The 26,333-nt window shown below is 38.6% G+C and overlaps 1 protein-coding gene across 2 annotated transcripts in view; it reads right to left on the reverse strand.

Annotated features, from left to right (window-relative positions):
* The window catches only part of dscama (Down syndrome cell adhesion molecule a), a 129,446-nt gene that overhangs the window by 35,206 nt on the left and 67,907 nt on the right, over nt 1-26,333 (reverse strand). For both annotated transcript variants that reach the window (XM_084730564.1, XM_084730563.1), the window contains exons 4-11: nt 14,958-15,104; nt 12,339-12,617; nt 11,827-12,102; nt 9,352-9,648; nt 6,317-6,592; nt 3,405-3,683; nt 3,142-3,261; nt 1,752-1,931 (exon numbers count right to left, since the gene is read on the reverse strand). In XM_084730564.1, coding sequence (XP_084586690.1) covers nt 1,752-1,931; nt 3,142-3,261; nt 3,405-3,683; nt 6,317-6,592; nt 9,352-9,648; nt 11,827-12,102; nt 12,339-12,617; nt 14,958-15,104 — 1,854 coding nt within the window. The remainder of the gene's footprint in view (nt 1-1,751; nt 1,932-3,141; nt 3,262-3,404; nt 3,684-6,316; nt 6,593-9,351; nt 9,649-11,826; nt 12,103-12,338; nt 12,618-14,957; nt 15,105-26,333) is intronic.

Here is a 26,333-nt window from a genome sequence, read left to right on the forward strand (position 1 = left end):
TGAGCACCCAGCCACAGCAGACTGGCTAGAGATCACACACGCACACACAGACGCAAATCCACAATCACCAACACAAGCTCAGACCCACTCAGAACTGTGTATTTCTGTGGAATTCAGATATATATTATTTGTGACATTGTGTTGTATGTGGACTGTCAAATCCATGCTTTTAGCATCTCTCTCTATGGTGAATTAAATCATGTATTAGGCTTTCATGGTTTATTAACAGCTCTTTCAGCCTGAAGAGGGCAGTATTCCTATTGAAAAAAATAATAATTTACTACAAAAACACTTAGTAGTAAGCAAACATTGAGATGTGTTGGGATTGCATGAATTCAAAAGAAACTCTGCAAAAGGATTTCTTGATTTCTGTATCATGTATGTAATGACTGTGTTTAAACAGGACACATCTAAATCAATCAATATATCCTTAAAAGTCATTTACTGGTCCTAATATTGAGCTCTAACTGGTTAAAACTTGTATAAAGTAAAATCCACTGTGTATGCACACGCCTACTGAAGTATATTTTTCTATACTGAACATATACTGTTGACATAAAAAGTGTGTTAAACGTATACTTCTACACATATGTGCTCTTCTTAGGGCATGCTTGCATTCTGTCTTTGGTGCTTCATTACAGTAATGTTAGGTACACAGTTTGATACATATTTCGATACGCAAAAGCATCCAAGAACACATCAATAGTATAATTTCATAATATTAATGCATACAGTGCATCTTGAATACAACTTTTAACACACCAAGTACAATTTAGGTACTTTAGTGTACCTTCTTAAGTACCTGGTTTCAGAAAATGTATGTTCTTTTGGGGAGTGGAGGGAAGGGATGAAGGATGAGGATGCTTAGTGAACTGTTACACATCTATGTTTAACCGTTGGTGCTAGTTATTATACATGCTTTGGAAATAAAACCCTGTCAAAAAAATAGTACACCAATAGCTGTACTGCATGTCTATGTGAGCATGACCAGTGTTAGCTCCAATCCTATATGATACTATATATATAATAAAATATAATGTCAGTGCTGATCAGAACATGGCAACTCAACAAATATAACACTGGTCAGGCATGAAGGGAACGACACAGATACCAGAGACACACTGGAAGCAAGCATGCATAAAAACATTTTAAAAAGTCTGTATCTGTTGCAAACATAAAGGTAGGATTGATTATCTGGGCTAAAATAGAGAAAACATGCTAAAGAAAAGAGAAAAGAAGACAGACAAGGGGGAAACGGACACGGATAACCTATTCCAACTCCAGCCCGCTTTTCCGTCACTCAGCCCTCTTTTCCACATGGAAGCTCCTGCCTGCATGCAGAATTCAGGGCTTAATGGAGGGGAGTTAAGTCCTTGGCCACACAGCGGATAAATGCTGTACTTTCTCCAAGAGATGCGGTGGCGGTGGCTGTGAGCGTTGCTTTCGTGGGATTCATTCAGGCAGAAAGCACAGAGCAAAGCACCATGACGGCATCTTGCTGGTGGCCTGACTGTCACAGACAAAGCCGACTTCAGTTCAACTCACTTAACCTTTGTGCTTTAGTGTTAACTTTTTACTTTAATGTCACCAGCAGTACCGAGCATGAACAGCCAGAGCATGAAAAAGGAGAGTCGACCAGATAAGTCAAGTCAATCAAGTGTGAATTATTTGTGTTATTTGTGTACTGCACCTTGGAAGCAGGTTTTGAATGTACACTTTGCTTTTAGGTGGTGTTTTCCCATGAGACTTACTTTTGACATTGAGATACATGGACTTGCTGACATCAGCTCCGACGTCGTTGCTGACTCTACACAGGTAGAAGCCGCTGTCTTCTTCCAGCACATGCTTGATGAACAGAGAGCCGTTGACCAGCACCTCGATCCGAAAGCCTGAGTTGAGGGCGATGGGTTTGAACTGAGGGACCCCGGCGCCTGTCAGAGGAAACAAAGTCAGAGTTAATCACGGTTTGACCCAAATACAGGAAAACATACACTGGCTAGTTAATATTCTCCTCCATTAGCACAGGCATTTCTGAAAGTTTAAAAACCCAGTCACTGAAAATCAAACCCTGCTACACCATCTGGTTCCTGCACTTTTTCATATGTCAAATTCAAGCATTTCCAAGTTGCATTTAAGGTTTTCCAGCACTTTACAGCTGTGGTAAATGACATATTTGCCTACAAACACATATTCAAAATGTTAAAATCAGATGTCTTTGTGCTGTAAACAACCAAAATTATTTTTCATGAAAGAATTCTACAGAAAGGTGACAAATTAAAGTTTCATTTTTCAAAAGGAGTCACCTGTCTATAAATAGACTTGGCATCCTATTAGAGTGGCACCAATTAATCAATTGATTAATTAATTGAGAAAATGATCAACAGATTAATCAATAATGAAAACAATTGTTATGTTCCACATGTTTGGACTTATTTTTCAAGTGACAAAATTGTGACAAGACTAATTTGTTTGTTTGTTTTGAGTCATTTTTTAAGACAAAAATGTCCAAATTCTCTGATTTCAGCTCTTGCGAAAGTAATGTAATTACAATTTCAAACAGTTTCAAGCATTTTATCCAAAATCCAAGCACTTTTCAAACTTTGAAAATACTGCATTAAAACTGAAGAATTTTCAAGGATTTCCAGCACCTTTAAGAACCCTGAGAATAAATAAGCAATGCCATGACTGACAAGAATGAAAGCAAAGGACTTCATGTCTAAACTGATCCTTATTGTGTCTGGTTGTGATGAAATAATGTAAGTTTAGTAGTTACATAATCTTCCACCCGTTTCCCTCTTCTTCCTTGGACTGCTGCTGTTTCTAATCTCACAGTGCTTGTTTGGACTTGAGGTGGGTGTTATTATGCATTCAACCTCAAGGCTGTGGACATTATGTTTGTTGTGTTGGCATTCAGAAAAAGATCATCTACCGCAGAGAATAAGTTTGCCAGAGGACAAAAAAAAAAAAAAAAATCTTAACATACAATTCAGTGAGATCATCAAAAGAGAAGACAGGCGAGTTATCCAGCTAAAGGTCTTTGAAAACTTGGAAAAGGGACAGTTGTGTGTTACTATACTATGTAATTGTGTGTGAATGTGGAGTATATGTATAATAAACGTGTGTGTCATGCTGTGAGTTTACCTTTAGAGTACTCCCACTGGATGGTAGGAACAGGATAGCCTTCAGCAGAGCAGTTTAGTATCACTGCCTTTCCATAGATGCCATCCTGGTCCTTAGGTTGCACCACAAATTTGGGAGGAACTGCAGGTCAAACAGCCATTAGATTACACTTATTCATCACAAAATCAAATAGATGTTTAATGGTCACTAAGACTACACTTTGAAAGAAATCTCTTTTTCCTCTTCTGTTCTCCTCGCTTTTCTCACCCCCCCTCTCCCCTCACCTCGGACGATGAGCTGGCTCTGGTGCTCCACGGCGGCGGCCTGGTTGCGTGCGATGCAGGTGTAGTTGCCGTTATGCATCAGCGTGAGGTTGGAGATTCGCAGGGAGCTGGTGAAGTCGATGTTGTCTATAGTGACGCCCAGGCTGGCTGGGATCGGCCGGCCGTCCTTCTGCCAGGTGATGAAAACGGGTTGGTCGCCCGACATGACCACGCAAGGGATGAAGACTCGCTGGCCGATGGAAAACCGGGGGAACTCGAATGGGTGGATGGTGGGTGGGACTAGGGAAGAGACGTGCAAATTCTTTTTCATCTCAGGAGTTTGACTCCACAGGCCGAGAAACTGTTGCTCCAAATCAGTCACAATTCTCATGCACATAAAGACAACAGGTTTATGAGCTACTTTATGAAGCGCTCTAACAGCAACTCATTTGTCATGATTCTCTTTTTATCACCTTGTTCCCAATATTAAAAATGATGCTTTTTGTTTTGCAAGAATGAGAGAAATATTTTATTACCTCTCTCAATGCAAAGCGGCTGAATTCTCTCTCAAACAACATGCATATAACATTCTCCCTTCCTCTCTTTCGCTCTCTGGGGACACTGTAGCCATCGTGAGAACCAGATGCTTTGGAAAATTAATGATTTAAAATAACATTGGAATAAGCGGCACTTCAGCGCTTATTTAATTCACAACAAAATAGGCATAATAGGCTCCTGGGGATTCCCTCTCGGCAGTGGTGGAATGCTAAGCAGCCGAGAGGCAAATTAGCCGAGGCGGAATGGCGGCATAGCTTTGTCTACGCTGTGTGATTTCCCCCTCGCACACTCTTTAGCACGTCAAGACCCGCCAGAGGGGGGGGTTAGCCCATCCGACATTTCAAATTATGCAGCGTCATTGAAGAAAGAGAGCCATCTGAGGTTATCATCATCTGGCTCAGCTCAGTGCCGCTGCATATTCAGATGAGCCTCAGATAAGCTGGCCGGGATGATGGAGATGGTGCTTTACTATCAGTGATGTGAGTGTTTTTTCTTTTCTTTTTTTTTCAGGTGATGATATACAAATATACCTCTGCATATCTGTGTTTTCTACGACAAGGAAAAGCAGATACCGAAGTGATGCTTTTAATGTATCTTTTAAACGTGATGAACAGCATGTACGCTGGATGGAAAGACACAGGGTCAGTGTGCAGACTGATGAAGTGATTCTGTCTTAGTGTCCACAGACTCGGAGATTAATGATGGCCCCATGAATGTACTCAACAAATACAGGGCTATGATGCAGTGTGTATGTACATCTCAAATGAATGGCCTGAACTGTTGAGGAACTCTGAGGCACTCAAGAGGGTAATGATTTAAAAAGCCTTTCATAACTCATGGCTATTTATTCACAGCAGCAGTTAAAACATGCTTGTGTATTTAAGACATTAAGGGCCTCATCAGAGCAAGTACACATGTCTGTTAGACGTGATGAAAAGAATTCACATGCAGGGTTTCTGCAGGTTTCAACAAGTTCAATTTATGACTTTTTAAGACCATTATTAATGTAATTTAAGACTTTTTTTTTTGTCAGTATGGACCTCACATCCATACTGGCAAAAAAGCACAGTTTTCATTAGTGGTCACTGGGTCAAAGTTTGTAATTTTGCAGTAGTCACTGTGTGATCAATACAAATTTTCACAAACAGACTGGAGTTAATGCAACTTTAGAAAAGTAATTCATTATTCAATCAATTTTTGAGAACTAAAAAATCATATTTAAGACATTCAGATTATTGGATTTTAGACTGAGGACCTGCAGAAACCCTGCACATGATCAGGACAAGGAGATAATCACATGATTGGCTTAGACAAGTAAAGTCACATTATAGACGGTCTAAAGCAATTTCTTTTGTAAGATCTATATATATGTAGAAAACTCAATGAGTGGTGGAGACAGATAACAAGGCTCTTACAAAAACAACTGTTTTGGATATACACATTGAAAGCTGTGTAGGCAAATGAGTCCTTTGAAAAACATCATGTGCCGTCTTATATGTGTGCTCTTAAGAGGTTTCAAGATGTTTTGTATATATTCTTCTATTTGTTTACTGCTGTTTTGATCTGATGTCATGAGATATTTGTGCCCCTGCTGAACAGTCAGTCATGTGACTGTTTCCTTGTCTATTCTGATCATTGACTACTTGCCAGTGTCCATAACAGACAGTCTGAAGGTAATCATTTTGTACTTGCCCTGATGAAGGGTTTAAAGGACCAGTGTGTGGAATTTAGTGGCATCTAGCAGTGCAGCCAACTCACTTGCCAAAATTCCAGCTTCTTAAATGTGAATATTTTCTGGTGTCTTTACTCCTCTATGACAGTAAACTGAATATTTTTTTGGTTGTGGGCAAAACAAGACATTTGAGGACACCATCTTGAGCTTTGGGAAACACTGATCAAAATTTTCATCTTTTTCCAACACTATATAGACAAACAACTATTAATTGATAATTGAGAAAATAATCAACCAATTATTATATTCCATTTCTGCAAAAAGATCCTCCTAAATGTTACATACTTAGCATTTAATGGCTAAAATACATAGGCATGTTTTAACTGCTACTATGACTAAACAGCTATGAGTTATGAAAGGATTTTTGAATTGTTACCCTCTTGATTTCTTTAACAATTCTAAACTTTGTATCCCCAAACTGAAGAGCACCAGAGGGACACCTTTTTCACACCTGAGCAGCACTCCATGCAGACTGTTTGGTAAATATCCTGAACTGCTTACTTGACACTTCAGATTGGTAATAATCCTGATGGAGTGCCCATGATTACACTCTGCTACAGCGACTAAATCTTCAGCTATTTTTCTGAATATAAGCATTGAGTCGTGAAGTGTAACTGCAGACAGATAGGCCTGAGCTTCATACCTTTCACAGTAACATAGACGCTCTGGTGTGTGGAGAGCTGGGGCTGCACCAGCACGTTACACGTGTATTCTCCTTCGTCCACATCCTTCTGCACATCAAACAGCTTCAGGGTGCCGTTGTTCTCGAAGGCCCGCTGCCGATGGTTATATGGCAGCAAATTGGAGTCCTTGTACCACTTGATGGAGTAGTATGGGTAGCCAATGACACGGCAGTGGATGTACATGTCCCGGCCAGCGATGGCAGTGAGGTTTTTCATTGGTCTGATGCTGGCAGGCCCTTGAAGGACACATTGGAGAGACAACTCTCTTAAAATGATTTTGAGGCAGGGGGGGTGGAATAAAAGATAGTTGTGCTGTGCTGTGTGTGTTTTTGAGACACCACAAAGTTTACATGCCTTGATTCATTCTGATAGTAAGAAATAAAAACATTACAAGGATTTATTTAGAAGTTTTAGAACGCCTGACTAAGACATCCTCACTCCAAGATAGGCGTCTGAGCAACTCAAAAAATGGAAATCAGCCTCAGAATCATTACCAGTGGACCCATTCTGCTCTATTTGCTTCATATCAAATGTGCTTTTTGCCTTGTCAGAACCAGGGACTCGTGTACCCTTCTATTTGAGCCTGTAGTGAATATTACCTTTCGCTCCCACCTCTTTGGTGCCGACTGTGATTGCCTCTGACAAGCATTAGAGTGGAATGTTCCCTTTCTCCACTCATGAAGCTATTATCAAAACCATTACTCATGTAGCCGGCTTTCGCACACACTTGTGAAAAACCAACAGAATAACCAATAGGCTTCCATAGCTCAGTGTCTATCAGGGAAATGGACTATTAGGCTTCTCTTTAAAGCACTGTAGAAGACAGTTTAACTAGGCTCTGTAGTGTACTTTGAGCACAAGCATATCCTGGGTTGCTACTCTCTTTAGCACGATTAAGGAGGCAACGATGTGAGAAACAGTCATTACACTTTCTCCGCAATGGCACCTGTGGAGATTTATCTTCATTGCTTGGCTGCATTCGGCATCCACGGACCCTCGCTTAAGGGCTAGAGGATCGCCCTATTTAGCCTTACAACATGCAAGAATGAACACAATCAAATTAAACCAATCAGTGTACAGAAAGTACCCTTCCCTCTCTGCAATAGAGAAATACTAATAGCCTTGCACCGAGCACAGTAAGCTTGAGCGCCCCAGTATTACCGCTACATGACAACAACAATCCAGCCAACCATGTCCCTGTAGAGAGCAGATAGCACTACAGTCATACACTGGAGCTAACAGTAAATCACCCTAATGGCGTCCCAGTATAAAGCTATCAGCAGGTGTTGGGTAGGAAGCAGGGCATTAGAAGAGTTAACGCTGACGCCAGTGACTGATGATAGGAGGAGCTACTACAGGAGGCTGTACAAGTATCCTATTCTCAAGACACAAAATCAGGGTCCTCAATAGCTTATTTTCTCATCTTAACTTGAGTTTAACGGTAAGAAAAATCCAATACCCAAACTCATGGCTCTGTCATATCTTATCTCAGACCATGTATCTTAAGAAATCTTAAGGAACTTAAAGCTTCGACAAAGAAGTTTCACATCTGGTTGAGTTTGGAGGCCCCTGTGGACAAAATCACTTCTATTTCCACCGTTGTAACCACAAAATATAACGTCAAAAACAAAAGTATCTAAAGAAAAATTTCCTCCTGTTTCTTTTTAAATGGCTAATAAGCAACTCACTGAAACTTTGCCTGTGAAAATGTAAACACAGGCTTGGTTCATCTGCTTTCAAGGGGACTCCAACCTGGTGGCAGTCAGGAAGAACATCTTAAGAGAAATACTTGATTTTCTTGTGGATTGTCTTGTTAACTGATATAGGTTGTATGGAGGCACCAGTATTAAATAAAGACTTTTTCATTACCAGCTGAAAACTAAAGAAACCTAAATAGAACTGTAAACTCGATTCTTCAATCTGTCATGCCTGTCTCTGTGTTTAGAATGAACATGAGGCTGCTGTATCCTTGGCAACAGCTGTCTCACTTCAATTGTCACTGAGTACCTAGCTTGCTATAATGGACAAGAAAAGACGGGTGTTCAATTTTGGCTTTGATGAGTCAGAGGCATTAATAAAGCCAGCATGGCCTAGGAAAATTAAAGCTTTGTCATAGCCTTTAAATTATGATAAAATAAGATATGATAAATTTTACTGACCTCGCACTGAGGAAATTCACTTGTTAAATATACTATATATAGTGCAACAGTGGTGCTGTTATATACTTTGTATGTACATATTATATACATTTTATACTATTAGACACATTATTCATTCATATATATATACTGTGCTATTATCCTGCTATAATCTACATCTACTTATAATCTATAATGTCAAGAGATATAAAGTAGGAATTCTCTGAAAACTTCCTAGAAGTGAATATTTTCTGCTTTCTTTACTGTTTTATGATAGTAAAATGAATATCTTTGTGGATAAAACAGAACATTTGAGGACGTTATTTTGAGCTTTGGGAAACACTGACTGACATTTTTCATAATTTTCTGACATTTCATCGACCAAATTGATTAATTAACCGCCAGTGAAAATAATTGTTTGTTGCAGCCCTATTATACATATAGTAAATCACTAATGTGCAATTATCCTGTGCAAAATAAATTTATATCACACAATCATCCAATTTACAGGTCAATGCTTTTTATATTTTTCTCTTAGTATAATAAATTGTGCTAGAAAACATGTTTCTGTTATACCAAAAATCCTAAATGTCATCCTAAACTGAGATCAGAGAGGATTTCAGACTTATGAAGTCTCTGTAATGATGCCCCGGGTTTCTAAATGCTAGAAACTAACAACACAATCTGATGACTAAAACTGAAAACCTCTTGACAAACTTAGTCAGGCATTCTTTCAACATCTGCACATCCAGGCGTTTTAGACGTAGCCAATTATAAATGTATACAAAACAGAATGAATCAAGACATGCTGATGTGTATATGTGATGGTGTGTTGGAAGAGTTGATCTGACAAGCACCTCTTACGTTTATTCGCGCCTGGTAGGAAACGGTCCCGGCCGAGTTGTTGCAGATGCAGCGGTACACCCCTCCGTCGGGCACCTGGGTCTGGCTGATGTTCAGGTGGCTGACCACGTGACCCTCTGTGTTGGTGTAGTGGGAGATGCGGTGGCGGCTGTCCCGTACGACAGGCTCGTCGTCCAGAGTCCACGTTACCCGGGGCTCCGGTGTGCCCTTCACCGTGCACGACAGCGACACAAACTCGTTGATGTTGTAGACCTTCTCGCTGAATGAAGCCAGAATCTTGGGGGTGCCATCTGGGCAGTGGGAGGAGACAAACATGGCAAGGTACATTTTATTATTCTATTATTGTAGTAACAGATCATTAGAAAAACAGGTACCACTTTACAAAAAGACTACCCTTATAAATGGTTTATAATTAGGTTATTATTTAGGTTGTACACACTTTATAAATCATTAATAAGCTGTTACAACACATTAGAGAAAAAGTGCAATTCTGACCTGTTGTTTGCCAAATAGTGAGGCTACATGTATCTGTACTAAGATTCAGATCTCACTGCTTACTGAGCTTACTTTGTCTTCTCCATCAGCATCAGTTTCATCATTTTTTTTCTAGTTTCTAGCATCAAAGTTTCATTTGACATATCAAATTATCAGATTCATACACTAAGCCTTTGACAATACAGTTTACCTTGACATTTTCAGCATGCTCCATGTTACACTCTACAATAAGGCTGCATTTTGCCACTTATAAATGGCAAAAGATTGATTAGTAATAAGCAGTAACTGGATCTTGCCAAACAGTGAGCCTTCATCAATGGTTCAAAACTGTGTTATAACTTGTTTATAATTGTTTATTAGTAATTTGTTTAATGGTTTTTGTGTTTTTCTCCAGTTTGGCCTTTGGGTTGTAGTATCTGTCCTACCTTGGTTTCGTACTGTTTATTTTTGTCACTATCTTTGTCACTATTACACTGACCATATGTTGTACTTTTGTTGTTCATTTGTTTATTTGTGAAAATATTAATACACAGTTTGTGGGTAAAAATGCTAATTAGTGATTTATAAAGTGTTTACAACCTAAAATGTCTTGTGGCTTCACAGAAAAAATTTTGCATGCTGATTCAAGGAGCAAATGAAGAGGTATCATCAATCTCTAAATGGTTTCAGATGTACAAACTCTCTATCAATATAAATAAATCTAATTTTATAATATTCTGTAACAAGTATACAAAAGAGAAAGCTGAATCATTAATAGACAATATTGAAATAACTCAGGTGCCTCACATCAAATTCCTAGTGAGTCATAGTAGATGAAAAATTAACATGAAAATATCATGTTAAATGTGTCTGTTAAAATAAGTTTGTTTATTAATAAATCATTCTGTATTCTAACTTTTTATTACAGTTTAATTTTTCCTTATATTATTTATTGTAATACTGTGAGGGTCACAACAAATTCCACTTTTCTCGAGTTTTGAGAATGATCAGCTTTGCCAAAAGATTCATCTGCTTCTCTTTTCAGAAAATACAAACTGCAGTCAATTTATAATGTGAACATATACCAGACTTGTGTGTTTATGTATGCCTAGTTACACCTAACTCATGAATTGCCTGGTGCTTTCCATGTTTTCTTCACTCATGGTATACCAGACACTCAAAGGAGGACCACCTCTTTGGAACGATCTACCTACATCACTACAATCAACATCTACATTGTCATTGTTCAAAAAACATCTGAAAAAGTCTTTAATTAGCAAAGATTTTTTGCCCTTTTTGGGCATCATTGTAATGCTTGTCAACTTGTAAATCAATTTTATATCACTACTTAGTCTTGACACTTTGAAGCATGACCACGGTTATTTATAAAGGAGAGTCATCTTCATATGCTTTTTTGGCTCTCAACGTTTCCTGCACAATGTTCTAACTTTTTCATTATTTTTATTATCTTTTTATTTGTGTATATAACGTTCAAAAGTAAACTAAACTAAACCGAACTAATTAACATTATAAACTATGCATTAATAATTTATAAGGGGAATCTTTGTACATTTGTGAAGTGGAAGTGTAAAATCTATTCAAGGAATCTATCCAAAATCAGGACAGATTTTTTCATTGTGACACTTTCAGATCTGCTGTATAAAAAGCAGAATCAGACCGTAAAGCAGATTAATACAGCTCCTTTCTCTGGCTCCACAACATCATTGATTATCAATATTCTCCTTATATTAGTGTGGTCATGAGAGGCAGACACTGCAGCAACCCAGCTTGTGTAACAGTAAGCAAGCCTCTTTCAGAAAATCTAATAAAGCTAAGCTGTACTGCGGTTCACAATACCACATACACCATCTAGATGTGGACATTAACACATAGACACACACACACAGATATATATATGCATATACAAAGTACTGTACTGTATGAAAACTGCTCCCACCCACACGTCTCCAGTAAGATTCACTGTGAATTCTGACCTTCCAGTATGACTTGAACAAAGTCCTGGGCGGACATCTTGCCATGTCTGGCAAAGCACTGATAGGCTCCTCCATCGCTCTTGGCCATACCAGCCATGACCAGGTTCTCCCTGTTCTGTCCTGTCATGCGGACGCTGTTACTTGGGTAGATGAGCTCCCCGTTGCGGTACCAAGACAACTGGTACTCCTCTGAGCCTGTTACGCTGCAGGACAGTGAAACCTGGCTTCCCACACTGCCCTTCACTTTCCGCGGGCTCACCACGACCTTCAGTGGCTCTGTAGGTATGAAAGTAAGAGTTCAGTAGTGGCTTTTGACAGAAAATTGGAATGTAATGTGATCTTACTTGTTGTCTGTACTTTAACCAGGGTATCATTATTATTTTGCCAGTGGAAGATCAGTAAGTGTTACACTGAAGCAACATTTTTAGATTCCCACTTGTCCCTGTTTTGAGGCATTACACCGCTGATAAAAATCAACCCCAATGACTTACCACCAGCCCATGGGCACTGACCTTTTACCTGCAGCCTGCCAACCACTTCAGCATTGCCGTATCCGTTCCACACCTCACACACATATGTCCCTGTGTCGCTGGGCTGGGCTCTCTCTATCAGCAGGCCTGTCACACTCTGTCTGAAGCGTGTGTCGGGCTCCAGCGGCCGGTTGTCTTTTAGCCAGCGGTATTTGGGTGCAGGGTGACCGGAGGCCTTGCAGGGCAACTCCACTCGATGAGATGCCATCACCTCACGACGCTCAAAGCTGTCCAGGATGTGGGGTGCTGAGTTGGTGGGGTCTGCAGGAGGGAAATTCGGTAAAGTAAGAGGTTTGAGTTCTAGCTATTGTTTCACCACTTCTGAACATTACAAAGTTTGCTTTTTGCTGTTTCCTGCTTTGTTTCTATGTTTTTGCTGTTTTGTTGCTGCGCATAATTGTTCAGCTTTTGTTACTGTGACTTGCAGTCTGTCTTGCTTGATGTGTGTGGTACTTTGCTGTTGCTGCACTACTTGATTCTGCTATCTGTTAGCCACCTGCTAGTGGCTGTGTTTTATACTGTCTTTTATGTTAAGTTTGTTGTGTGTGTCGCTGTCTTAATTTTTCAACTGTGCCCTTTTAGTCCCTGCCCCCCTTTCCTTGCCTTTTGCCAGACCACCATTGAAAATGACATTTTCTTAATAACTTGCCTGGTTAAATTAAGGTATATACGTTCTGATATATATAATGTTTTTTAAAGTTCTTAGCCTTTTTTAGTGGTGATATCTGGCTGCTTAACTATTATTAATGCTTATACCTGGGTTCTTAACTATTTTTAAAATCTTTTTTATTATATATAGATATATTATTCTGTTGCATCACAGTAGTGTTCTTCATTTATTCAAATTTGGAACATCAAATTTTGGTCAATGTATGTATGTTTTTAGCTTTAAAATACTATTTTCCTAAGCCCTTCTAAAAACATTTCCCCACATAACCTGACACAGGTTTCTGCATGATGGCACTCATATAAACCCCCTCAGTCGAAGATGCAGGGAGCCATTCTGGAGAAGAATAGCTGATTGCTGGGCTTCGTTCCCAGGTTGTCATATGCTTTGGTTTGGTGGTTTGGTATATGAAGACCTGGGAATGAGACGCAGCAATCAACTATATCTTTCCAGAATTGCTTACAGGACCTTTGAGAGAGGGGAGGGGCAAATATCATGCTCTAACCCGAGTGGGCATTTCATGTTCCAGAAAATAACACAGATGGAGTCACCCTTTAAGTGTCTATTATGTGTGTCTAATGTTCTGTGTTGCTCATGGTGCTGAGTGGGTAAATGGGTACACACTATTGCCATGTTGTGAGTTTCACTGTGGCTCATGGCCAGGTATGACATCCCCAGAACCAATGGAGTGTTAAAAGCTTGAAAACCGGTGAAAACACATAAACACACTATCACACAAACCCTTCACCTGAGAGGTAGCCCATCAATGTAGCACTACAGTACAGATAATATTAGAGGATGCACAACAAACAGATAAAAACAGAAGCAGCAGTGGCCGAGATGTCTTGACTTTTAGTCCAGAGAATGGTTCAAACTCCAAAAGAATGTCTTAAATATAAATGTCTTTTAAACTCCACACTGCAAGTTCATAACACAGGCTTTCTATTAAGAACTAGAGGAAAGTAAGGTTGATCTGGTCATCGACCATTGAGCCCTCTATCATTGTAACATTGTGATTTGTAAGCTTTATGTTATGTATTTGAGATATGTGTCTCCTCAGAGTTGCTCCAAGGCCAGAGTTGTGGGAAAATGTAACATTTTTACATGTGGGACAAAAAATAAAAAGCTGCTGCTACTGGTCACTGCACTGGGTCTCCATGTCCATTTATTATTAAACCTGTCCGGTTAGGCAAATCTAAGACACTGTGACACTGGTGGCAGTTGTGTTTCTTTTCTGTGGGCTGATGTTGGTGTGTTTCCAATGACAGTGATATCATCATCCATTGTGGTGTTTCACTGTGGACGCTGTCATGTGCCAATTATGTAGAAATTGCCCAACCCTAGTTGAAAGGTCAGAATATCTAACTCATTTCTGATGACACCTTCAAGGTTACATTTAGAGCCACACAGAACATGATACAACTGTTTTCACAGGCTGAGTACTAATCCTCTTGATGAAAATTATCTTCATGTGTAAAATCTGTGGACTGTCCCTTTATGGTTTATGAAAGGAGGGGCATTTTCTTTCCTGAAGCCCTCTCCCCAAACTGTGTTGGCACAGATCTAATGACCTTTATCACATGTCAGCCCCTCTTTAATTTAATGTGTTTTTCCCTGTCACTCTCTATTCTATTCAAATCATCTGGATCTGTTTTTACAAGTACACATTTATTTCCATATGGTCGGACTCTGTCATTTTACACGCTCTATTTTTAAAACCAACCAACGTGAACAGCTACAATAAGAGAACAAGGTTTAATGCATATAATAGTTTGATGTATAAATAGTATAAATATCATCTACTTCATAAATGATGAATAAAATTATCTGGTAGTCTGTGATGTGAGGCTTCATACGAGTTTCAAATGTTGCAATAAGTCGACACCTTTGCTGATGCATCATTTTCATGCTGGATGTTTTGGCGTTCCTTGTACCTGAGACAATGAGGCGGGCGCTATTGCTCTGTCGGGTCTCTCCTGTGTACCGATGACGTGTCATACACCTGTAGTTGTACAGCCCGTCTTCCATTTGCACATCCAGGATATACAGGGCTCCCGTGGATGTGATGAGAAACCGTGACACTGGAAAAAAAAACATGAAAAAATATATAAAGTCAGTGAATGATGAATGGTACAATTTTAAACAGTTACACAATAGGTCTCAATGAAAAAAATAAACCTAAATAACAATTTTGAATGACATCTCCTATGGACATTCTTACTGCCTGAGGGCCAACCTGCAACAAATATGTCACCTTTATGTGACCTGTAAGTACTGTATATTGCCTCTGGTCAGTTAGAGTAATGCTGAACAACTGGAAAAGATATCTGTAGCTTGCAGATTCTCTACAATACATGTCTTTAAGAGTCTTCTCGAAGGGGTGGGGAAAAAATCTCTTAAAAGCATTGCAGTTCTCTCTTCAAAGGTTGTGAACTGATGCAGAAAACGATTCTCAACATTTTGATCTCCTGTGACAATTTTCTACAATGTTCTGTATGTTCCTTATGACTGAAAAAGGTGGATGATGAAATGGCAGCATTTTGGCTTCTATGAAGTAAAAGGGAAAAGGGAAAAGTTACCTGGACAAAGAGCAACACTGTAAGCAAGTTGTATTTAACTAAACTAATTATGGATCATCACAAACATATCATGTTTTCAAAGTAGCAAGTAGCAACACAGCAAAAGACATTTTGACGCATCAAGATGCAACAATCATCATTTTATAATCTCATAATAGCACTGTGAGTCAGAATCGAATCAAGACATGAAGTACCAAGAGATTCCCACCCCTACAACAGAGCGCTTGATCCATCATTTATTTTCATTTCATTCATCCCCACTGACTCCCCACTCAGCTTGATTATCTGGTGCAACATGTTTTTCATAAAAAGAAAAAATAAAGTGTAATAAAATGTGAATATTCACTTTAATACAACAAAATCACTATAAACATTTTTGAATAACAAAATAAGTTTGCCTCTCTCAAGGCTTCAACTAATGATTATTGTCAAATTCGATTAATCGGTCAATTATTTCCTCAATTATTCAACTAATAGAGATAATAATTAGTTGTTTGGTCTATAAAATGTCAGAAAATGGTGAAACATGTTGATCGTGTTTCACAAAGTGCAAAATGATGTCCTCAAATGTTTTGTTTAGGGATGATGTTCAGGTTAGTGTCAGAGAGGAGTAGAGAAACCCAAAACATATTTTCATTTAAGAAGCTGAAATCAGAAACTTTTGACTGTTTTTTTCTTAAAAACGACTCAAACCGATTAATCGATCTGTAATTAATTTAAAGATCGATTAATAATCAATTGCAAAATCATCATAAACTGTTGCAGCTCTACACTTGATCTAATAGTAACACAGATATCAGAATGTTTGACACATAACACTGGACCGCCACAACCAATCAGTTAATCCTAAAAATTCAAATTCCCAGCTGTCTGAAATGCACTGTCTGGAACACTGTGTGACACATGAAAGGAACAAACAAAGGATCAATTGCCTCTGGATTTCATCACAGGAGAGCATTTTCTAACAAATAATATTCAACAGTCATACGGCGTGAGAAGAGAGCGTACTGTGTGTATTCATTCTTATGCACTGGCATCACCACCTTACACATTCTAAAGGAGGAAAATACAGAAAATCCAATTTTGAAGTCTCTTAGCAAATATTTGCAAGTCAAGTGAGGTACGCAGCTCTGTGTGATTGTAGTCACCAAACATCTGCTGCAGCCCATTTAGCTCAGCACAGCTCTGAGGCGCTGTGACAAGGCTGTGTGTTGTGTAGCGGTGTAACACAGCTCGTTATCATGTAGCTCATCGCTCTCTCTTCTCTCTCTCTCTGGGGGGAAACTCTCTGTCTCTCTCTCTCTCAGTTTCTTTCTCTGCTCCAGACTAAAGCGCAGGGAACCAGGGATCACAGAGCGCTTTGATAAGGCATGGCTGTGCAGGTCGGATGTGCTAATATCATGCTGATGTTATGCTAATTTGTGTGAACACATGGAAGTGGAGAGAGCTAGTCAGTGTTTATGAGGAGTGATGTGTGCTGTAGCCGGTGGCTGCCGGGGTATTTCGTGTCACCGATGATGGAGAAGCCTATCTGGGATGGGGATCAAATGGGGCTGCCGTACGTTGGGGGATTCTGGCAATATTGGTAGAGATATCATAATGCAGACTTTATGGGGTGTTGAATTACTCTCATTTAGCCCTGTCATGACAGTTTAACACAGATTAATACTGCAGGTATAGGCCCCTGTGCAGTCCATGAAGAGGTGTTAAAATACAAGCTCTGATCATTGTGTTAATCAGAACAACCCAACATGAAATCATTAATTACTGTAAAGTAGGGCTGCAGCTAATGATTATTCTCAATGCCGATTCACCTGTTCATCATTTTCTCGATTAACTGATTAATTATCACAGTTTTATTAGATGAAAAATAGGTCCAAACATGTACGTCAGTGAGAGCCACATGTTGGACCTATTTTTCAAGTATTTTCTGTAGCGATTGTTTTCATTATTAATTAATCTGTCAGTCACTATCTTCATTAATTGATTAGTAGTCATAAAATGAAGAAATGAAATGAAAAATGTCAGTCAGTGTTTCTTCAAGCCAGAAAGAAAACAACAACAGAAAATATTCACATTTAAGAAGCTAGAATCAGAGAATTTGGACTTTGTTTTTTCTTAAAACGACTCAAACAAATAAATCAATTAAAACAAACCTTAACTGAAAACAATAAAATAGTTGGCAATTAAAGTTTTAATCGATTAGTAATCTAATATTCGATTAATTGTTAGAACTCTACTGCAAACATCATCAAAGTTACATTTGGTCACTGCTAATAACACAAGAACTCTGATCTTTCAGATCTCTTTCAGCACAAAATGAGATAAATCTTTGGTGAGATCTGAAAAAGAATCTGGTGAGAATGTCTATAATGCATTATAAGCACATTCATAAGATATAATGAATTCATAAGGATTTAAAGAACTCCTTATGTATGTGAGTTATGGCAGCATTCAAAGTGAATTGGATGCATTCATAATTCTTTATGACTACACTCATAAACATACATAATGTTTTCTGATGCACTACATCAACAGTCATAAAACATTACAAATATGACTTATAACGAATCCTAAGTTCAAGTGTCAAACTTGAAGTATACTAATGGGGCTTATAATACATTATGTCTATCTGTACTCACCTGTCTATCTTTGGATGTGTGCAAAGTGAAGTACACTGATGCAACACATCACATTATAACTACCATAACTTTAGCCATTTATGAAGACACACTTAATAAGATTATTAGCAGTCTTATGATGGTTATAAGACATTATGACATTTCAGAGACTTATGTTAGAGCAGTTCTCTATGTGTCTTTATAAATATAAATCAAACACTTCTCACTATGGCATGGAGCTATAAAGCATCACACACTTGTAATACATTATGACCACCACTTATAATACTTTAGAAACTTTGTTAGAAGTTGTCATGCATAATTGTAAACATGTAGTTTCATAAAACCTTATAAAAGCATGATAATGTCTTCTGAATGTGCTTATAATGCATAATAGACTTTAATAGATAGTGTTAGTAAAAGTCTTTGAGTTTTCTCCAGTCACAGCCAGTGGATGGAGTGAATGACAGACAGACAGAAGAAATGACTTTCAAGATGTTTCCAGATGTTGTAATAGTGCAATAAGCAAGGGATGAATGAGAGGACAGAGAGAAACGGGGTGAGAAGACAGAGAAGGAGAAGGGGGAATACACAGAGGAGACCAGTGAGGATACTATTGTGAGCCAGTGATGACCTAGTTAGAAATGAGAGACCATGGATTTGATATCCTAAAGGGGTTTTTCAGCCTGTGGTCGAGATGCTCTAGTGTGTGACAGACAAGCAGTGGTAAAATGAGGGGGACAGAAGAAGGAGGATCCACATCCATCTGTGTGTGTCTGTGGTCCTTAATCATATAAACACAGAGACAAGCCAGGGAATATTATCAAATTTGAATTTTGCTTGTAACAAATGCAGTTCATTTTCAATGAGGGCAATAATTCAGAGAAAGCAGATATCAAAGCGAAAAGCGAGAGCGGGCTGTCTCCCATGTCTTTCCTTTCTCCTTTTTCCATCTTCTTCCCCCTTCTTTCCCCTCCTCTTGAAAGTTGCCTGGCATCAAAAGTTGACAAGGCAGGCTTATGAATGAGAGGAGCTTTCATTAGAACAGACTGCCTGTCACTGTGACAAAAGGCCAGGGCTGGGAGAGGGGAGTACGCCTGTGTTTTGAATACACGTTAAAACAGACACATACACACACTAGCATGTGTGTTTACATGCATGTGTGTGCTGTCTCTAGTCTACCAGTGAGTCACACTGGCTTTAGATTATTAGTGAATTTCTCACTGAGTAGAACAGGGTTCATTTAGAGGGTCACATGCAGGGAAATATTGCAGTTTCCAGCATCGATTTGAAGAAATAGTCTTATTTGTTGTCTAATCAAGAGTTAGATGAGATTATTTAATAACCAGTCTCAGGTCTGTGTGTTACTTACACAGCTAGGACCTGAATACGGTTAGCTTAGCTTAGCATAAAAAGTGGAAGCTGGGGAAAACAATTAGTCTGGCTCTGTCCAAAGGTAAATAAAAATATGTCTGCCAGCACCTCTGAGCACAACTTGTTTATACACTTTGATTTATGCATGCATTAATCAAATTATTTAATGTGTTAATTAGTGTGATAGGCTAGCTGTGGTTTCCAGTCTTTATGCTTAGATATATCTAGAGCTGCAACGACTAATCGATTATAAATTAATTATTAAATCAACTGACAATTATTTTGATGATCGATTAATTGGTTTGAGTATCTTTTTAAGAATAAAAGTTAAAAAAAATCTGATTTCATCTTCTCAAGTGTGAATAATTTCTGCCTTCTTTACTCCTCTCTGACAGTAAAGTGAATATCTTTGGGTTGTGGGAAAAACAAGACATCTGAGGTCGTCATCTCGGGAACACTGACCAACATTTTTCACAATTTTCTGACATTTTATAGGCAAACAACTATTGAGTGATTAATCAAGAAATAATCGACCAATTAATCGACTATGAAAATAATCTTTAGTTGCAGCCCTAGCTATATCTATCCTCTGGCTTCAGCTTCATATTTGGTGTACAGACCAATGACATATATAAAGATGAACTGCATGTTAGCTCCCTAAAAGTGAAGCCAAAACATGCTGATTTCCTCGTGGTGGCTGGCTGCAGAATAGGTCATAAACCCCGCCCTCTCCATGCAAAACTCAAATTACACATTAAATAATTTTTTTCCAAAGATGGTCTCTGTAATTTTAGACATTTTAAGTAGGTTTTGTCACACTGATATGTATATGTCCAAGTGTTCATTCTTCTGAGCGGCTTGCTTTTAGTTTTCTGATGCTACGGGCGGGGGGGGGGGGGGGGGTCATATCATGATTCTCATGTCATGTCAGCCCTGATCACTACTGGCTCCAAATGATCAGCATCACTAACATAAGATTGCACACCTCATATTCAGGTTATTTTGGTTTCATTTGTGTACAGTGGAGGAAGAGGAAGTAATAAATAAAATCTTAATCCTACAGTTGGAGGAAGTGGAGACACGTTCTCTATCTTTATGTACAGTCAACGGAACAGACAGACTTTCTTAGAAAGGAAGAGAATACACTTCTCAAACTGTCAAACGTAGTTAACTGCTAACTGAAATTAGGGTCTGAAGTCTCCCATTGACTGCACATACTGGTGTGACATGGTGTCGTACCATTACCAACAACAGTGTCAAACATCAACCTGTTTTTTTCACAGTCCCTTCTCAGATCCGAAGAACTGCATTAGACACCTTTTATTTCTGGTATATTTGACAACCAGAGGCAGCCAAAAGTATGATAGCATCTTGGTACTCCTTTTAATTCTGCAACCACTGTACCAATAATGTGAATCATCACAAGTTTTTGAACCCAAACTACGACTACTATACTATTTCCTGATCTAAAGAAAATTTGAAGAGCTTCTTTGGAAACTGCTGTCCACAGTAGTGCCTGTTTGCAAACACAGCTGAGCATCTTTCCAGTAGGAGGCAAATTAACAAGTGAGAAAAACAATTTTTAGAGCACTGCCATGAGAACAGGAGGTGGTTGTGGTTGGTATTAATACAAAATATAAAAAATGTCGAGGGCCATTGTATTTGATTACATTCTTGATTCTTGGTTAGATTCCAGCTCGTGCTCACTACCAACAAACACAATTGATTGTCTCTCACAGCGCTGCAGGCCTACACTACTGTATTGTGTGTGCACGTCCTTGTAAGCTGAGGGCATTTCTGTGTATTCTCGTACCACTGCAGTTATCTCAAATCCCACTGGCTTGTGTGTCTGCATATTAAAGCCTTTGTGTGCGTGAATGTATGTGTTTCTCCTCGTGTGTGCATGCAAGTGAGTGTGAATGTGTTTATGCAGCATCCAGCTGCATGGAGGAATGGTCAATAATAACGATCGAAGGCGCTCCACTACGCTTTTCCCCGCTTCTCTCTGCTCCACCTACTGCATACTAACAGCGCCTGAGAGACAGCCTCCACTGTTCCTCCAGTGCACGTGTTAACATGCTAGACATATGAGCATGCGTTTGTGTCCACACCTGGCTGTATTAGTGTATATTTCTGAAACTATGGCTTCACTTCACCCCAGGTGGCTTGCTGGACTATCAGTCGTCTCCTCTTCCCTTCCTCGGCCCGCCCAGCTGCTTTGGCATCGCCAGTGCCACAAACACAAGTCTCTTTCTGTGGATCCAGACTCAATAGCTTCAATTAATCCCCATATAAGCCACAGTGAGCCTGCAAGTAGACTCTTTGTTCATTCAAACTGGGAGTCCTTGCACTTTTTCACTGAAAACTACATTTCTTTAATAGCGACAGTGAGAAAAGGCAGAGCAGCATCCATATTACAATACTAAATGATGCACTTTTCACCAAGGACAGTTTGCACTGGTGTGGTTGTGTCCTCACTGGACACACAGGTTAACGTGTGACAAGGACTAAGAGAGAAGGATTTCCAATAAGGTGGAACACAATGACACAGTCGAGCACTTTGACCTACGCTTGCTGTGCAACCATCTGCCCCTAAAAACAGCTGAAAGAGTTGCCTCAGTTGCCTGAGTCATTTCAATATTCTATAATTGAGACATGAGTGGAGGAGAAATGAGATGGGAGGAGGGAGAGAAGAGATAGAGATAGAGAGAGAAAGCAAGCAGGAGAGAGACAGAGAAAATAAAGGATCAAGAGGGAAAGAGCACCTCTGGGATACAACCACTCTCTGTCATCTAAAATGACTTACAAATTAGCTTACAGCTATGCGCTCCCAGTGAAGGAAAAAAAGACACAACTTTCATATGCTAATTCAGATCATGGCTAGGCAGAGCAATTATCAAAAAAAAAAAAAAAAAAAAAAAAAAAGTCAGCCCTGTCTGTCTGACAGATCTCTACAGGAACCCAGTACCTCTGTCTCTGTTTCTTACACTGCCTGTCTGTCTTCCTCCAATCAAATGTGTAGTTGCAAAAGCAAGTACTGTACATAGCATAATGTAACAGAACAGAAATAATCCAAACACTCAGTTGAGTATTCCTGCATATGTCTTTGTAAGTATGTAAGTATATTTAACTATATGGAAATATTAGTTTAAACTTCTTTTGCTAACCGAGACAAAACTGAGAGACTGATCATTTTCTCTTCTGACCTTGAACAACCTGCAATCCTCTGACTCGGAAGAACTTTGAATGGTCTGACCTATCAACACCAACAGTCTGGACGCCACTTACGGGAAAGCCACGGAGTCAGCTAAACAATGCAGATAAAAATTGCTTCCTCATCACTCTGCTGGCAGTGTCCCCACTGTGCAACTGTCTTGGAGTGTATTAGCAAGTGGGAGTGAGGTCCCTGGAGACAGCCGGGGCCTACGGTGTCACCGTAACCTTGGCCACTCAAAGTCATAGAGCTTGACAAAAAAAAAAAAAAAAAAAAAAGAGAGAGAAGATAATCCATGCTGCTTATAAAGTGGCACACTAACAAACCAACACGTATCTGCATCTAGAATGGATTTTGAATGTTTTTGAGGTGGTAAATAAATAGAAAAAGAGAGTGTGCGCTGGGTGATTGGGTGCATTTCACTTCCACCATGTTCCTTTTGAAAATGTGTCTTAACAAGGTCTTTCAACAACAATTGAACATGTAAAGCAGCTGTGAGCTGGAGGAATATGATAAAGCAATAGAACAAAATACAGCGTGTTTTCTAGAATATCTTTCCTGAGGTGAGTAAATTTTGGCAAAGGTGTTGCAGAGCGGCATTCTGTGCAAAAGTAACACATTGTCCTAAAACTGCAACGATTCTGAATTGATCATTGAATTGATCGGCAACTATTTTAGTAATAGCTTCATTGGTTTGAGTATTTTTTCAATTAGAAAATCTGATTTCAGCTTCCTAAATGTGGATTTTTTCTGGTTTCTTTACTTCTTTATGCAAAACAAGACATTTGAGGATGTTGTCTTGGGCTTTGGGAAACAACTGATCAACATTTTTCACCATTTTCTAACATTTCATAGACCAAACAACTAATTTATTAATCAAGAAAATGATTGGCAAATTAATCAACAATGAAAATAATAGCTAGTTGCAGCCCTACATTTTTCTAAATATTGTATGCATGCAACCTGTTTTCAACAAAAAATTTTTGGGGCAGGATATTTTACAGGTTAAATATAAATTTTAAAAAAGACAAATAGAACAAAATAAATACATATTTAAACTTCAATTAAGAAAGGATCAAATATGCAAGAAAATGCTGCCTGTAAAACTAACATTAAAAACAATCTGCATTATACTGTAAAAAAATAATAATAATATCAGCGAATTTTGCACTATATCGAGACCAATATAGCTGTGACAGGCCAATATCAGGCTGATAATATCTGTAAATAGATATATTGGTCTGGCCCGAATTCAGAAATATCTATAAGCTCCTGGATGAACATTACTGCTATCAATAGTTCTATTGACATGAACAGCTGACAGGGCAAAGAGTTCACCTCACTAAATTTAATGAGAAAGCAACAAAATGAAATCACTCAGGAAACAATTTAATTTGTTATTTCTGCAAAAAGTTAATGATAAAATAACTGTTGAATCGTTTCACATTTTTTCATTTCATGTATTTATTTTTTGTACAAAATTATGGTAAGTAGTCGATAAGAGTAGCAATAAGTGTCGGTATTAATAAGCAGAATTAGTATTGTTATCAGTATCAATAAATCCTAACAATTCACATCCCTATTCTAAGCCTAGATATGCACAACAAATATACCAATATAATGTGACAAGCAGGTGATAGCCATTTAAATGATTTGGATTAACAATGACAGTATTTTCTTTATGTAAGAGCCACAATGTCACTAAATGATTTCTTGCCCCGTTTTATCTATGAATAGCACAGCCAAATCTAATTCCCATTTAGTAAGATTAAAATTTAGCAAGTACCGTCTGTAACAATCTGAAACTGCAGCCATAATAGTGCCATATGCGACGCCACATTGTTTCCCACTATGAAAATGTCACACAGTGACTGGCGCCAGAATTGCCGGTGCAGTCTGTGAGTAATAATGAGTGTATGATGAGCCCAGGAGGGCCTGTGTTGTAATTAGGCCTGGTCAGAGTTATTGGCAGACTGACTCCAGTTTGATCAGGCTGGGATAAGCATCTCTATGGAGAGGGGGATCCCACCAATTTAGAGCCCCTCTAATAAAAATCATTTGTCATTCTTACAGGAGGCACACTGACAGCTGCTGCGGTTGCCATGGCAACACACTGGCCACCATTCGCTTAGCAAGCAAATATTCCCAGTACTGTAAATGGTGGAGAGGTGGAAACACACACACACATATACTGTCCAGTCTAATGATTCAATGCTGAGACAATAAAAATATATCGAAAGAGATTTTTCTGATATCTTAAAAACAATAAGGTGATTTTATCTATCAACAGACATAATGAAATGTTATAAGAATTTTACTATCCTACTTATTCTTCTTATATGTTTAAAATCTACCTACATAATACTGTCATTCTGATTTTCTATGATATAATCTTCTTGTTAAATACATCTTTTGTACAATCTACATCTACAGTGCTGCATGTGTATCTGTCCTGGTTAAGATGGACACTGTTCTCCCTGAGGTTTTTTCTATTTTTGTTCTCTGTGTTTGGAGTTTTTTCCTCATCTGAATCAAGGGTCTAAAGACAGAGGGTGCTGCATGTTGTACAGACTGTAAAGCCCTTCAAAGGAAATGGTAAATCCAGTAGTTAAGCTTGTGAGTATCCTATTTGAATTTGCAGAGGCATGTTCATATCTTGGTTAAGTTTCCTAAATGTGTGTAGCTGTCATCAAAAGAAAGGTATTTTTCTTAATACATATAAAATCTCACAACTTCATTATCATTAATATACTTAAAAACTCATCTGTGCACATAAACAGGAAGTGGACATTAAGTTTAAACCTGAAACAATTAATTGAGAGGAATTCATTAGTTCCTTGAGAGAAAATACATTTTGATAAATGATTAATCATTTAATAAGAAATAAGAAAAACTGCCAAACCTGTTGTAAGGAGGTGCTGCTTTTCTTTGTCTTATATCACATTATATGGAATATCTTTGCTTTTTGGACAAAAAAAGATGTCAATTTGATAATTTAATATAAAGTCAGTAACAGTTTCAGATTTGATTTGCTGACGACAGTGAGGAAATTCAGATTAGGTTTATAGCAGGATGCATGTGAGTTATACGGCACTCAAACTAACCTTTTGACCACTTTCCCAAAAGTCACCATGGGGGAGCGCTAACATCGTTCCACAGCAGCCACACTGACAGGGCTGCCTACAGCTGTGTCTGCTACATTTTTTGGTTATCAACTTTGTGAGGGCAGGCATTGGCCGATACTGATTGTCTCAAAATTAGTTTCGTTTCTAAGGATCCCCATTAGCTGCAGAAAAATACTGCCACTATTCTTACTGGTGTCCGACACGCGCATAAACTTATACAATACATGATACATAAAAAACACACAGCACAGAGAGAGATCTCACACCTGTATTTAAATTAGCTTATTCATATACAGCACCGCACAGTTATCTGTTGGGTGAGAAATCAAAATGTCAGATACGGCTTGATCAATCATCTGACCAATTAATCGGTCTATCACTCATAATTATGTAGTCT

This window comes from Lutjanus erythropterus, chromosome 11, assembly GCF_056507025.1.
Source record: "Lutjanus erythropterus isolate fLutEry1 chromosome 11, fLutEry1.hap2, whole genome shotgun sequence".
NCBI classification, from domain to species: Eukaryota; Metazoa; Chordata; class Actinopteri; order Lutjaniformes; family Lutjanidae; genus Lutjanus; species Lutjanus erythropterus.